Source organism: Podarcis erhardii (genome assembly GCF_964252035.2).
Source record: "Podarcis erhardii genome assembly, chromosome: 8".
Classification (NCBI taxonomy): domain Eukaryota; kingdom Metazoa; phylum Chordata; class Lepidosauria; order Squamata; family Lacertidae; genus Podarcis; species Podarcis erhardii.
The window spans coordinates 66,429,792-66,446,164 of record NC_138499.1 but is presented as its reverse complement, the minus strand read 5'-3'; the positions used below and the strand labels follow the sequence as shown (position 1 = coordinate 66,446,164).

General features: G+C 41.1%; 1 protein-coding gene across 1 annotated transcript in view; it reads right to left on the bottom strand.

Annotated features, from left to right (window-relative positions):
* Positions 1–8,486, bottom strand: part of LOC309349227 (enoyl-CoA delta isomerase 2-like) — a gene marked incomplete at its 5' end in the record, with an annotated part of 29,246 nt that extends 20,760 nt beyond the window's left edge. The window contains 3 exons of the mRNA XM_081874975.1: positions 1,790–1,859; positions 6,992–7,121; positions 8,425–8,486. Of these exons, the coding sequence (XP_081731101.1) occupies positions 1,790–1,859; positions 6,992–7,121; positions 8,425–8,486 (262 nt within the window). The remainder of the gene's footprint in view (positions 1–1,789; positions 1,860–6,991; positions 7,122–8,424) is intronic.
* Between the last annotated feature and the right edge of the window lie 7,887 nt (positions 8,487–16,373).

Below are 16,373 nucleotides of genomic sequence, written 5' to 3'. Positions count from 1 at the left end.
TCTTCGATCGCCTGGGTAAGGTTGGGATCACATAAGAAAAGTGAGTGTAAGTTGCAGGCTTGCTATACTACTGGGCACAATATAGAGAAAATATTAATAAGATATACACCCAGTTCAACATCAGAAAGAAGTGACTAGATGGGTGGCCTGAGCAAAACAATATGTTACAAATGAAATTTGTCCTTTGGTCTCCAATGGCAATTGCTTATAATTTATTCTTGATTTTATTTATATTAACATTTTGAAATGATGATTGCAATGGCTTTGTATCCTTGTATTAATTGGATTCTAGATTTCAAATAAATATATTTTGGAGCAAACGAATGTTCAGGTCCAACTTTTACACCAAGGCACATCTGCTAGTCTATGTGTGTTACTTAACAGCCCATTTCATACTATTCAATGAGCGTTATTCCCAAGTAAGGAAGGGGGGGGGGGCAGAGTTGCATTTAAAGGCTAACCTACCTGCTTTGCACTTTCTGAAATAATATGAGAATCTTTTTCTGAATTTTGCATTGCTGTTTGCCATCCAATTGCTTAGTACAAATGTACATGTTTGCATTTTTATGTTGTGAACTGCTTTGAGATCTAGAGTCAATGGGATATTTCACTGAAATGCTCTCTATGTGGCGCTACTCTTGAGGTTGACCCGGAAGTTGTAGCTAGTGTGACGTGTGGTGGCTCGACTGCTCACAGAATGTTGCCATCCTATTACACCATTGCTGAAATATCTGCAATGGCTGCCAATTAGCTACCGGTAACAACACCAGTACACCCAAAATGCTGGTCTCTATACAGCTTGGGACCAGGATACCTAAAAGATTGTCTCATTTCCTATATACCTCATCAACCACTATGTTCTACAGGAGAGGGCATGCTGCAGATAAAATCGTATCAGGAGGGTCTTTCCTCACAATGTTGTAACTGGGCCTTTACTGTGGTGGCCCCTAATTCTTTGGAACTCCATCTCATTACACATCAAACAGGTACCAACTTTATTATCTTTTCAAGTCCCGTTAAAGAATTCGTCTTTCAGTAAGTCTTCCAAGAGGAGATTTCTATTCCAGTCAGTATCTGAATTTATTTGAAATTGTTTTATATGTATGTAGTGTTTAGAGTGCTGGACTAGGACCTGGGAGACCAGAGTTCAAATCTCCACTGGGTGACCTTGGGCCAGTCACTCACTCCCAGCCTAACCTACCTCACAGGGTTATTGTGAGGATAAATTGGAGGGGAGGAGATACAAGTATGCAACCTTGAGCTCCTTGGAGCAAAGGCTGAATATAAATGTAATTTTAAAATTTAAATTTTAACTGTTCTTGTATGTGCAGTATGTTTTGTATATGATTTTTATTCAGAAATGAATTCTTATCATGATCATCATCGTTATTCCCTTGTAAACTGTTGTGTGAGGGTTATATACCTTGTAAGGTTGGAAATACATGTCAATAAATAACAGGAAATGGAAGTATTGCCCCTCTTCCACAAAGAAATCGCAATGTCTTGGGAGCTTTTAGCATGCGATACTTACAGGCGTTTGTCCACCGCCATAATAATTGGAAACACATTCTTTTTCAAGCCCAATATTTTACAGGAATTCTGTATTTCTTCCTCCCTCGGTGGATAAATTTCAGGCTCTGTGGACCAATTGAAGCTCAAAAGTTTTCTAGAGGAAGAGGAACCTTTTGTTCTGCCAGACAGATTATTTCTAACAATTTCCACCCACAGGAGAGAAGGTTTGGCCGCTGCTTTATTAACACCACTCTCAGAACTTCCACGATAAAAATACCTGTTATTACGGTCAATGTGGAATCATCCTTGGCAGCTTCTTCAAGTGCTCGCATAATTTCACCATACATCTGTAGGAAAAGAGAAGGGGGGGAGGAGGAAACTGAGAGTATGGGGAAGACAGCATTTCACTCACTGTCAGAGCTGCCCAAGGTCCCAGCTCACAAAGGACCAACGCCAGTTCTAGTTATATACAAAAGTCTTTATTGAAGTTCAGTTTCGATTTCAAAGCCGCGGCGCGCAGCTCTACGTCTCAATTCTAGACCGCTGAAGCTCCGTCTGAATCTCCTCCCCCCAGACACCAGTTTAAGACTCTAGCCTTGCTCCACCTCTTCCTTTGCTCTTTCCTCCTCTGGGTCCTCCTGTCCGCTGGGGTCTTGCCCTTTCTGGACTCTTCTGACGCTGAGTCCCCTGAGTCTTCCCCCTGCCTCCGGCGGGCTTTAGGACCTGGTTCCCAATCCGGGTTTTCTGCTGTCCCGCGCGCCTGTACAATTGAACTTGGCGCGCGCGCCCAGCCGGCAACCTTCCTTCTGACTGTTTCACTGGTCCTGTCACTGCTTCCCCCCTCGGGGGGGGGTAGCTGGACCTGACTTCCCCTCCGTTCCCTCACTCTCCGATGGAGGCGTGGCCACCCCTGACTCATCCTCTCTCCCTACTGGAGAAGACGCTGGCCCTGATTCATGGGACTCTTCCCCCCCACTCCGCTCTGGTGGGGGAACTGGTCCTGATCTCCCGCTGCTGCTTTGGGAGTCCCCGCTAGCCCCTTGCTTCTGGTGTGTCCCCCCTGGGACCCCCCTTGCCCTGGCCATCGGCGCCCCCCTCTGGGAATCTTCTGAATCGCTGGAGAAGCTCATGGAATCTCTCGGGCCACTGTCATACTCCCCTACGCTGCCCTCAGATTCTTCCTCTTCGCTCTCCGTTTCCTCTCTCCCCTGTGTCTCTGCTCCTGAACCCCTGACACTCACGCTATCTAAATATTGTAGAGATAACATGGCAAACCAACTATCAAATCCTGAAGAATCTCTACCGGGATTATTTTACTCCTCTGTTCTCTGTTTTGTGCCTACAGTACGGAGATAAGTTGATTTTGGTTTAATTATTATGAGTTGGCCCCAAAGAATGTAAGGGTGGTATTCATCTAGGTTTCAGTCAGAGCAGAGCTACGAAATGAACATGCAGCAATTGGAGGAAACCACACATAAAGATATGCAGGTTAAGCATACATGTGGTCTAAACCACTGAGCCTCTTGGGCTTGCCGATCAGAAGGTCAGCGGTTCAAATCCCCGCGATGGGTTGAGCTCCCATTGCTCTGTCCCAGCTCCTGCCAACCTAGCAGTTCGAAAGCATGCCAGTGCAAGTAGATAAATAGGTACCGCTGCGGCAGGAAGGTAAACAACGTTTCCGTGCGCTCTAGTTTCCATCACGGTGTTCTGTTACACCAGAAGCAGTTTAGTCATGCTGGCCACATGACCCAGAAAGCTGTCTGTGGGCAAACGCCAGCTTCCTTGGCAAAAAAGCGAAATGAGCGCCGCAACCCTACAGTCGCCTTTGACTGGACTTAACCATCCAGGGGTCCTATACCATTTTACCTTATCCTTGAAGAAAAGAGATGCTATTGTTGGAATATGTGAGGGAAGGCTCCAGACCACTGCCCTGTGTGCTTTGTGCCAGGTGGCAGGCAATTTCTCACAATGCTAGAGTACCTGACATAGTGTTGCTCTGGAGAATGGTAGGAAATTAAAATGGTGGTTGATAGCCACCCGTATCATGTCTTCAGGGGTATTGTGGGAAATTTAAAACGATCGCTCATAGCCACCCACTAACTGCTGCTGCCGCCAGGTAAATCCATCCCCACTGATGTAGGTAAAGGGTAAAGGGACCCCTGACCATTAGGTCCAGTCGCAGACGACTCTGGGGTTGCGGCGCTCATCTTGCTTTATTGGCCGAGGGAGCCGGCGTTCAGCTTACGGGTCATGTGGCCAGCATGACTAAGCTACTTCTGGCCAACCAGAGCAGAGCACAGAAATGCCGTTTACCTTTCTGCCAAAGTGGTACCTATTTATCTACTTGCACTTTGACGTGCTTTCGAACTGCTAGGTTGGCAGGAGCAGGGACCGAGCAACGGGAGCTCACCCCGTCGCGGGGATTTGAACCGCCGACCTTCTGATCGGCAAGTCCTAGGCTCTGTGGTTTAACCCACAGCGTCACCCACATCCCTACTGATGTAGGAGGGGCCCCATAAATCAATCCTATCAAAAGAAGAGGCCTTACAGCTACCACTTAGGGATTTTTACAGTAGCAGCAGTTATAGACTTCCATGGGGTTAAGACTTCAATCATTTCCATGCTTCATAAGCCAGTCCTTTTGGAATATGGAGCATGACTGAAACACTCTTGACTCAAAGCAGAATAGACTAAATGTGCTAAGAGAGCTCAGTTTCAGCGGGTAATTTGCCCATTTTGGGGATTGCTTCTTGGCCAACAAATGAAAACATGGGCAAGCCTGGAAGCTTGGCATTCCTCTCCTTAATCATTTGTGAAACTGAGCCAACCATGAATTATTACAGAGAGAATCACGAGAGGCCCACTCCTTTAAACATAATTTTAGGAGCCTGGGACGGTACATAAATTACCACTACAACCAATAATTTAGCATAATAAGGCCATTTTAGTTGACATGGAATACACATCAGATTCCAGTTGATGCAGAGTCATCAGAATGTTGGCTGGCAGTGAAGAAAAAAAAAGAATTATGTCAAGAATTTATATGAAACTGCATCTCTAACAAACTGCAACTGCCCAAATATGTGTACCAAAGGACAGTGGCATGACCCATTTGAAGCCCACATATTTGAAATGAAGGACATGATTTCCTGCATTACAATCTCTGGAATGACTGCACTGAAATTAGCCTATGATCCATCTATTTTACAGGTTATCACTGCCCTTAGTCAGACCCTGTGCAGCCAGTTTTGAAATTAATGTGCCCTTAAGTGCCATTAGAAATGGGTAACTGCCAGCTTGTGTAATACTTATATAAGTGCACTAAGATTTATACACAAGGACTTCTTACAGTCTCTGCAGGAGTGGGGTCCCTGAAATTGGAAGCAACCAGTCTTTTCACAAAAGAATTGTGACACAGTCTTAAATCAGAAGTCAGGGAGGCCATTTTTCTCTGGATCATTGGTTTTCTTCCAGTGACAAAGCTATCCTCTGATTTCTCTTGGTTCGTATGCTTTCTCAGTTCTATAAATGTATTTCCTTTTACCGATGAAGGAGCGCAGCAGTTCTTACTCAGCCCTTTTCACTGAAAAAAATATTTCCCCATTTCCTATTTCTGTATTTCTATCAGTGATTCACCTCCTGTGGCCTCTGTTGAGTTGAATATTTTGTGAATCAGTCTTACACCCCAGTAATGTAGACTGACGACTGACTGCTGGATTTTGGTTTCCACTGATTGTTTTGATATTCCTGTTTGTTTTCCTTGCTTTCTTTCCCCTGAAAATTTCAACAAAGACAATTTTGAAGCAAAACATTTTGCCTTTGATTTGGATTGTGGAGCCTTCTCTGATCCTGCTAGCTCTCCAGTTTGCCATAGGCAATTTATATAAGAGCAAATGCAATAATAGTAATCCTGATTGGTCAATAATAAGCAAGTGTGATTAGCTATCACGTAATCCTGGCATGTGAATCAGAAGTGAAATAAAATGAGTCAAAGAGATATTCTGACTGGCTCATACTGATTTAGGGGGGTGAGTTATGCATTGACAAGAGAGAGAGAGAGAGAGAGAGAGCGCACAGATTTGTGTAAGATGTGTATATGCTATTTTATATGTATAGTTGCATATTTAAGGGCCCTCCAGATGTCATTTTATTGTACAATCATGGCTATTTTCACTCATGATGGAATCAGGGCTGTTATGTGCAACCCACCTTTAGGTGCCAAGTGGAAACATTCCTCTTCAACATATAAAATAGTCTCCATTTACAGATTACTGATTTATAAGTAAATTGGTTACCACCAAAAATCATTCTCCTGTCATTTGGCTTCCATGGTGGAATCTACACACATATTTTAAAATGTGAAAATGCTTTAAAAAAACAAACAAAAACGTTTTGATAAATTACATTGAATTTTGCATAGCTCGCTCTTGCCATCTAGTGTCACATTTGTATATCACACTTTACAACACATTTAAAACGTTTTATTTGCAGCTGTGTAGCCGAGTTCCATGTAACACCAGTGCTATACAACAGTGCCAATAACCTGAGCCACTCCAATCACAGGGATACTTCCTTACACCACAAAACTATACTTCCCTTGGGACACACACATTGGTACAGGACAGCTCCTTCCTGCTAAACTGCTGCCCTCCAGCTGCTTAGAACTGCATCGGCTGGCTATTTGTTCCGGCCAGCACTGTGCTGGCTCAGACTGTTGGAAATTGTAGTCCAAAACAGCTAGTGGGCACCATGTTGGTGAAGGCTGGTGCAGAATGCAACCGTGCAGTGATCCAATGTAATCAACATATTCATGGAAGTTGGGGGACAATCTGTCAAGTAGCCAAAAAGAACTACTACATTTTTTGGCTATTGAGTTACCGCACTAACCTAAACTGGACCTGCATTATGTGCTCAGAGCTTAAAATGCAGAGCTAGCCTACAACAACCTGCAATGGTTGTTCAGGGACACTTGACTAAATCATCCAGGGTCTTAATAACAAATGTTTACTTAGTCATTTATCTTGACTTGAAACGGCGATAAACCAAGACCCGTGTCATTTCCCCAGGAGTATTTTCCTTAGGTCTCAGTTGGCTTCAGCCTTTAATTAACCCCTTGATCATATAAAAAATCAGAGGCTGAAACCCTAGAGAATTCTCGTTTCATGATAATAGCTCGTATTATGATGCCTGGAGAGATGCAATTTGCAAGAAAAGGGCCCAAAACAACATTTGCTTTGAAGAACATTTTGATTAAAGGGCCATGAAGTATATCACATCTCAGGGGAGAACATTATCTTCTAGATAAGGGATGCGTTGAGTCTTTATTGACCGCATTTTGTCTGCCTTGGCTAATTTAAACCAGAACAAATAGCCTGTTGTTAATTTCAAATTCTGGAATGCACAGAGTGTTACCACCATTTGACACATAATATAAATACCACTGGAGCCTGTCATTTAGAAGCTATCTTCGTGTACTCACCACAAGGTTGATAGCATTTTTTTTTTTTTTGTCTGGGCGATTCAAGATTATCTTTGTGATCTTATCCTCTGTAGTGACCAGAAGGGTTTCGTATTTGCCTTTACTTTGAGCAGAAGATGCCTTTTCCTTACTGGGAGAGTCACAAATGGCCAGGCTCAACTGAGAATTCACATACGAGAAGCCAGCTCCGATCGGTAGTCAGCAAAACATGATATGATTCAAAAGCTCAATAATACAAAGCAGAATTACCTCCTACGGACACATGGCTGTGTTACATCTATATCCCACTTTTCACTCTTCAAGAAGGGACACCCAAAAAAAAATGGAAAGTAATTATTTACTAGCAGATTTTAGCCCTGTTCATGTGTGTAGAGCATTTACATGTATCAACAGAAGAAAGGTTGCATCTCTAGCTCCACCCTTGAAATTGGGTCTCTCAGCTGCCACTGCCCTGACTTCGATGTATTGAGAACTGAGATCTGAAAGGGGAACTACTCAACTGAGCCACTGTTGACAAGCACTGTTCCCTTTTCAAGCCTCCCTGCTCAATATGCAAAGGTGAGGTGAAGTGAAATGAAGGCGGGAAATGGCGCAATGGCATGGGCAAATCTCTCAATTTCAGTTTCTCTTGGTTTTGCATTTTTGCAATCTTAAATACATCTCTCCACATTTCCACATCCGTCTGCCATTTCTAAAGAAAGTCCTCATGGCAATTTTGTGGGATAACCAGACTAATGGAGCCAGCATGCTTGAGTTTAATTAATGCATGAAAGGGTTAAAACCATAGAGTAAGCTTTCAAAGAAATAATATAAAATGAGGAGATAATATTTAAAACATAATGATTATAGAATGTGCATACAATATATGCACAAACTCTACTACCTCTTTTTGTCTGATGAATGTTAAGGGCCATACAACAGTGATTTAAAAACAGTGCATCTCTACTGGATTATGTTTACCTGCAAAGAAACCAGAAATGGCTACCTTTTTTTGCCGAAATGGGCTAAAGTATTCAAGCAAATATATATATTTGGCTATATTTAAATTGAGGTATAAAAGTGACATATCTATTTTGTGCTTCATTTTATTTTAGACGTTCTGTCCATTCGAGTTTTATGGTAAGTTTATTCAGTGTTTATCAGTGTCCTGGTTTTCAGGTCAGAGAATGCATCCCTCTTGACTCTAATCTTTTTATCGCCACTGGGAATTGATGCGGATTCTAAACTGGCCAATCTTTAATATCCACTGGTTTTAAGCATAGTCATGCTGGCCACATGACCCGGAAAAATTGTCTGCGGACAAACGCTGGCTCCCTCGGCCTGTAAAATGAGATGAGCGCAGCAACCCCAGAGTCGTTTACCTTTAAGTGTGGGATTTGATGCTGACAAGGGACCAAGATTTAATAAATCATTCAGACCTAGCACCCACTTACTCTACAAACACAAAGCAGACAGATTTTCTACTCTGTAGGAACAAAGACCTGTCACAGATCATAGAGATATGTGGGAACTGTTTTGACAGCTGTAGGATTAATTTCCATTTAAACTCTAATGTGTGTTGCGAGGTGGTGGGGCGGTGCATAGATAAAAATTAGGTATTTGGTGGAAGACCACTTCTGATTAATGTCTTTCTGCATTGGGGAAAATATTATCAGTGGATCTGAACCTAATGCAAACAAGGTCCATCTGGAAGGATTTTCTTTTGATAAGATTATGAGAAATGTAATTTCAGCTGGAATTTATTCCCCTCACGAACATGCATCTCAGTTAGTATGCCTCCTGACTGACTGTCTACCAATGGCTCATTATTGATCAGTTATTGCTACTTCTCCAAACAGCAGATTAGTTTCCCACATCTATAAAATAATACCATTTATAGCGCCATCCTGAGAAGTAAGACCACAGAGTTCAATAGGTCTTACTCTCAGGTAAGAATGACAGCCAATGTTCTTTTTGTGTTTTCTTCAAGTCTCTCCTGAGGTTCAAGAAAAATATTTGTACTTTATATTTTCTTTTCTATATTATTATTTTCTTTTGATATATTGCCTTTTATCACCTTTCTATAAAAGAGTTTGGATTTTACTGACTAATATGTTAAAAACCTCTAATAAACTTCTATATATAAGAAAGGGGAAAATATTTTCATTTCCCCCTATTATTTTACCAGTGTGGCAGCCTGGAGTTGATATATTTATTTTATCTATTTATTTCATAAAATTTATGTGCTGCTTCATTGTTGTTGTTGTTTTAAAAAAAACCAAACCTCTCAAAGTGGTTTACAAAAACATAAAACAATAAAATCAAGGGAAAAGTACAACCATACTTTAAAACACACAAAAGTTAAAATACTAAAACATATTGAAATTACCTCAACTTTCTAAGCAGTGTTAAATTTTCCTCAGAGTTCACATAGGTATATATACCTGATATTCAGGATAAACTTCATGCATCTCATTAAATCAGTGGTGGCCAAACTTGACCCTCCAGCTGTTTTTGGACTACAACTCCCATCATCCTTAGCTAACAGGACCAGTGGCCAGGGATGATGGGAATTATAGTCCCAAAACAGCTGGAGGGCCAAGTTTGGCCACCACTGCATTAAACGGATTGTGCTCCGCCAAAGCTTATGCCGCAATACATGTATTAGGCTTTAAGGTGCCACAAAAGTATACATTTACACAGTGCTTTTTTCTGGGGGGACGCATACCCCTAAACATTTTGTGAATCTTTGTACTTTTGTCCATTTACTGTATTTATTTTTCCTGATTTGAACTATAAAATGGTAATTTTCTGGAGTCAAAATGAGAGCACCCCTAAACTTTTTTTTTTTTTTAAAAAAAGGCAATGCATTTATAGCACCTTTGAAACACATTTTTTCCCTCAGAGAATCTAGGAAACTGTAGTTTGCCTCTCACACACTTAAAATTCCCAGCAACCTTGAACAAACTACAGTGCCCATAATTCTTTGAGGGGAGATGTTTTGAACGTGCTTCAAAATTACAGTGTGTGTGTACCCAGCCCTAGAGTTTGCCTTCTAAGATAATTGTGAGTTTGATTTTTTAAAAAATGTTCTCCAACTCAGATTACTTCTAAAATGAAAGAGTCTGGACTTGCCAAATTTACCACTTCAAAGCTATGAGAGAAATCAGGAATGGTGTGAGAAATCAGCTATGAGAGATCAAGAGAGGGTAAAAACAAAACAAAACAAAACAAAACTGGCATAGGACATTTGCATTTGACAAACAGCTCAGTCAAGTGAGGTCCAGAATGGTTGATGAAACAAAAGTACAGCATGCAGAATTCTACCAGTTTGCTTTTATGGGTGCAGGCTTGATTTAAAAGATCAAAAATGAATCAAGGAAGGGCTTTTCCATCAGACTATAAAAACAATACCATTCATCTCCTTGTTGATGATAATAAGTAGCTTTCAAAAGGGCCCTGCTAACATCATTCATCGCCTCATAGGATACTTTTTTAATATTTAATTCATGGAATTCATTCATTGCAGGTAAAGGAACCTTTTGATATACGAGGTACCTGTATTTTAAAAACGACAACTTTGCTTTTAAAAAATTCAGAACTATATTTTATCCATTCAAGGGTTTATGTGGCTTTAATTTCTCATAAACAGACCAATAATGCAAGACCGTTTAAAACATTCCTGTTTACCCAGGCATTTGATGGCTGAAATATAGTTCCTGGCAACCCTAAATCATTGGCTGGGAGGATGTGATTGTTTCTGTTTATAGAATTTTTGCCATGGTAATGTTATTGATACGTTTGCTTCACTGTGCTCCTTTTGGAAGAAAAGTGGGACATGAAATGAAATAATAATAATAATAATAATAATAATAATAATAATATCAAATTATTTCAGGAGATGAACTAACCATGTGCTTTCATTTGCTTGGCTTTGTTTACTTCTTTCCGCATCTGCAAGGGTTGGGAGTAGCAGAGGGACTTTTTCTGGACGGCTGGAAGCTAGAAGCCACATCCATCTTCGAAGAGGGTTGACAAAGCTGTGTCAAGCAGAAGCAGCTTGCCATCTTGGGGTTGAACCCCATGCTTTTTTTTTCTTTAAAAATGTTTAGAGGTGCTCTCATTTTGACTCAGGAAAACCACCATTTTATAGTTTGAATCAGGGGAAATAAATACAGTAAATGGACAAGAGTACAAATAACGTGCGTTACCTCATATTACACAGTGGACAGCTCACAGAAACTTCCACATTGGCATGAGGTTGTGTGCACTAACATCTTCCCTGTTATGTACTGAAGTTCTCACCCTGGGCCAGCAGGGGGATACTGTAGATAGTTTTCACTCAGGTCCACATATGCAAATAAGGGATTGAAAGTGACGTTCACAGATTGGATAGTTACAGAAAATGGTTACTGTTGCGTTCCAGTGGAGCTCTATATAAGCAGGCTGGCTGAACCCTTCAGTTCAGTTCTGATCTGGCCTGTGAATAAACAAGAGCTGTTTGAAGAATCATTGTGTCGTCTGATATGTTTACCCGCAACTTAACACTCCCGATCCCTCTGCTTGCTGCTGGTGTCCGACCTCATCTAAAGCCACCATTGGAGGTGGGAACAACGAAACTGACCAAGCGCTATGCTAGATTCCAACTCCTACTTCACACATTAAACACTCACTTCCGACTGAGACTCAGGAAACACTGTGACAGAAAATGAGGCCGCCATCTGGGCTAGCAATGGAACTCACGATTCACTGTGCTAGAGAAGAAACTGATTTTTTTTTAAAAAAATTAGTTTCTTCTCCAGTTAGATTTACAAAATGTTTAGGGGTATGCATACCCCCTGCATCTACCCAGGAAAAAAAAGCACTGGGTGAAACCACTAAGCTGGTTTTCCCCAGCAGGTGCGTCAACTCTCATCATCTCTGATCATTGGCTGGGAGTTGAAGTCCAAAAATACTTGGGGACGCAATGTTGGAGAACACCGCTCTAGATGGCCTCCAAGCTTCTTTTGAACTCTACAATATTGTTGTTTAATTTGATTTAGTCTGTGACATTCACAGCATTTTTAAAAAAAAATTTTTACATACATGAGGAGGTGGTTATTTGTTATTCAAGTTATATCATTTACAGGGCAATCCTATGAATGTTTACCACTGTGTTCAGTCAGGGCTTACTTCCTCATAAACGTGCTTAGTTAGGGTTGCGGCCCTAATTAATTTCTAAAATTGCTCTGTTCCTATTTTGTGCCTTAGCTGTCAACAGCAGACATGACGAGAGCAAAGTCACTATGGTCATTTTCAAAAATTATATCAATAGACGTCTGATGGCTTGATATTGCTTGTTCCACATATATCCAAAGACTCTGTTTACCACAGAAATCTATAATTTGGTTTGTTGGTTACATTTCTGGGTTTCTCAGGAGAGGAGATCCATTCCACCACAGGGCAAAGGCAGTTGTTTAAAAAAGATGGTATTCTCCTGGGTTCTGATCTCTCACATGCATTTTGTATGTTGCAAATGGTTAACTAAATCCGTTTTGATTTTGCTATGTGAGTCTATGCCAGGGACAGGATTATGCACTGAACATCCCATGCGATATGGTGAATTTGGTTCTCTGTCCCAAATCAGGTACCTCGGTGCTTCCAGACCAGCTGTTTGCAAAAACACCCCAAGATGCTGTGATATTGCTGGTGATAACGACCTCATTTTTGATGTATCATAAAGATTTAGATTCAGAACAAGAATTAATAGAGATTTAATTTGACAGCATCCTGAAATTGCCCATTAAACGTGCTGGTATGTTCCGCCTAATCCTGTCTAATTGTTCTTTGCAACTAAAAATCAGAGCTCATACATCTTCATTAATTATTTTTTTCTAAACGCTTACCTCACTATTCCATCAACTTATTTTTGTCATAGATCAATAGGTACTCACTTCCTGAACATTTAATTGTCATCAGTAGCGTGTGTGAGAGTATTCACATATCCTGAATGTATTAATATCCTGTGGATCTTCTTCACAACAGCAGTTGCTTGTTCTGTTCATTGAGCATTTTAGTCAGGTCCTCCATTTTGAATACTGAGTCTATTTCATCTGGCTTCCATCCCCTCACATTCCTGCACTGCACTGGCTTTGGTGGCTGAGTCGCTTACCCAAGACTTCTTGTAAAACCAGTTGTAAAATCCTCTCAGTTTGCATGATATATCACTTTTAGTGCCATTACAGTGGTACCCCGGGTTAAGAACATAATTCGTTCTGGAGGTCCATTCTTAACCTGAAACTGTTCTTAACCTGAGGTACCACTTTAGCTAATGGGGCCTCCCACTGCTGCTGTGCACGATTTCTGTTCTCATCCTGAAGCAAAGTTCTTAAGCAGAGGTACTATTTCTGGGTTAGCGGAGTCTGTAACCTGAAGTGTATGTAACCCGAGGTACCAGTGTATAAGCAGAAGTTTGGAAATAAGTTTGCCATTTTGTTATTCAACTGCATATCACCTTTCTCCCTCTTTTCACCACTTCCTTTGTAGATCAATGTCTGTGGCTAGCACTTCAATATTTTTAAATTCTCAAAATCTGACATCAGAAAGGGAAGTCTTCAGAAACCAGCAGAAGAACCTTAAAGTGATCATTCTTGAGCTAACGAACTTCAAGGGTCTGAATGACAACGTATCAAGAAATTCAATTCTATCACTTGTGGCCCAAATCAAGACAATGGCTTCATCTCCTTAGTTGATTTACACTAAGACATAATTTTTACATTTTGCAATTCATCTCTTTCTGACATCACTGCTATACAATTGCCCCACGGCCACGAACATAATAACACACCCTGCATCCAATGAAGTGGATTCTGGACTGCCTTTCTTATTCTTTTAATGATTATCATTTTTGTTGGTTTTGAATTATTTGGATATAATTCATTCCTTGATGCTCTGTTTGTATTTATTTGCATAGCAGCATAAGTCACTATCTGAGGTTATTCTACAGGTCAGCAGAGCAGATTCACTGAGTAGTTTAACATCTTACATGGTCTTCAGCTTGCTTTCTTTCAGTTGAGGAGGGTTGCGATTTCAAGGAGCACACCAGGAAAGAAAATGTAAAAATTAGACACTGCTAAAAAAAAGAAAACCCTTAATTTTAATTATTTGTTTTAATTTTAAATATTATTATGACATATAATTGTGAATTAATTCCAAACATTATATGCATCAATAACATTCTCATATATGATATGCAAGTGGTTTTTTTAAACAACAACAACAAATGAATCAAGCGTTACCATTTGACAAAGTTACCATACAAGAAAGAATCTTTGTGTTTTCCAGGTGGCTCCACGTCTGAAATGGATTATAAAACAGGTACCTTATCTACAACCCTCCAAAAGCAGACTTTCACATCCCAACTTGCAGTTTGCCACCACCTAGCACCCTGATTACTTCATACTATTGCTGTCAATTGTTTTTATAGCTAGAGATAATAAAAAGGTGATATTCAATAGTGACAGGTTGGGGGGACCCTTGGAGGGGCTGCAAGAAGGGACAAGGAAGGGGAAGTCCTCTTGGAATTGTTGGTACCATGTTGGATTGCAACCACAGTCTTGATTTACAACTAAGGCCTAGGCCAGAAATAGCCAGTATGGTGCCCTCCAGATGTTTTGAACCAAAACTCCCATAATTCCTGAGCATTGACCAAAGTGGCTATGGCTTATGGGAGTTGGAGTCCACAACATCGATAGAGCACCATGTTGGGTATCCCTGGCTTAGCCAAACCTTGGCTTAGCATGAGTGTGCAGCCTCCTGGCTACTTTGCTCGTCTTCTGGCCCTGCTACTGTGGGCTAAGCCATGGTTTGGCTCACTGTGTCATCCACACTTGGACTTGTTGCTTGTCTCTTCTAGACAACTCACCAGTCGTACAGCAAACCTTGACTAGAGCTTGCGATTCTTCTGGAACAAGTCAAAACACAAACCTGGATTTGGACAACAGTCCAAGTCAAACCATGGCTTAGCTCACAGCAGAGCAGCAGTAGCAGGACTAGGAGCAGAACAATGTGGTCAGAATCTCCTCTCTAGCAGCTCACACACTCATGCTAAGCCATGGTTTATGTGAACGGAGTCACCGTCTGTTATAAGAACACTCCTTTCTAAACCGTTACTTAAAATTTCTTCTGCCCCTAGATCAAAATAATGGTTAGAAAACTTATTTCCTTCTGGATGTAATTATCAGCTAGGTGAGATGTGTTCTCCTGTTGCTATTCATTTTTAACAGAGAATGAAAATTTATTAGACTATTTTTAGAAGAGTGCATTTACATTTTAATTGAGAACTTGCGATAGAATTTCACTGCTTTACAAAATGAGAAGTGGTACCAGATATCTAATGGTGAAATTCATTGAGACTTACCCCTGCATTCCAGTGACAATAATCGTACCCTAATTGAGTTGCCACTGCTAGTCACAATAAAATTTTTCTCACTATGGCAAACAGTATAGTGTTTCATAAAAGCAAATGCTGTTGATTACATACGGTGGGTAGATATTTCTTTCCCCTCCTTGGGAGGAAAAATCCTGTTTAAAACAGAGTATATCAATCCCTCCCTGACTGGAACGCCCCATGCCAGTCTGTGTCTGGTTGGTTCATGAAATATATTTATACATTTATGCTATATCATATATAAATAGAGTGGGGGACCGATTGCTGTCCAGATGTTGCTGGACTACAGCTCTCATCATTCCTGTCCACTGTTCACTGTTGAAGCAGGGAATTGGAGAGACCCCAAATCTGGTGTCTGCATTAACAGAGTACTCTTACCTGGAAGGAGGGAAATGCTTGAAAGGCATGAAGATAGGCTCTTCCCTCCCACTTCACATTAGTCCTCACCTAGTTTCCTTCTCCCCTCCCTTTAGACCTTCTCCTGTGAAGAGGGAGAGGTGGGTAGCTCAGAAGAACCACAGAAGAAGTCCCCTCACTTTAGACCTTTACCTGTGAAAAGGAGGGAGGCAGCAGAAGAGCCCAGGTAGGCTGCAAAGGACATCCCATGTCTGTGGCCAAGCAAACTGCAGCATGATGATACACTTACATTTTTATTATATAGTAAGAAAGTGCAGTTCCCATTCAACCGCCCCACTAAGAAAATGAGCAGGAAAAATAGGCCATGACATACTTAGTTGTTTGTTGTTGTTTAATCGTTTAGTTTTGTCCGACTCTTCGTGACCCCATGGACCAGAGCACGCCAGGCACTCCTGTCTTCCACTGCCTCCCGCAGTTTGGTCAAAACCATGTTTGTAGCTTCGAGAACACTGTCCAACCATCTCGTCCTCTGTCGTCCCCTTCTTCTTGTGCCCCCAATCTTTCCCAACATCAGGGTCTTTTCCAGGGAGTCTTCTCTTCTCATGAGCTGGCCAAAGT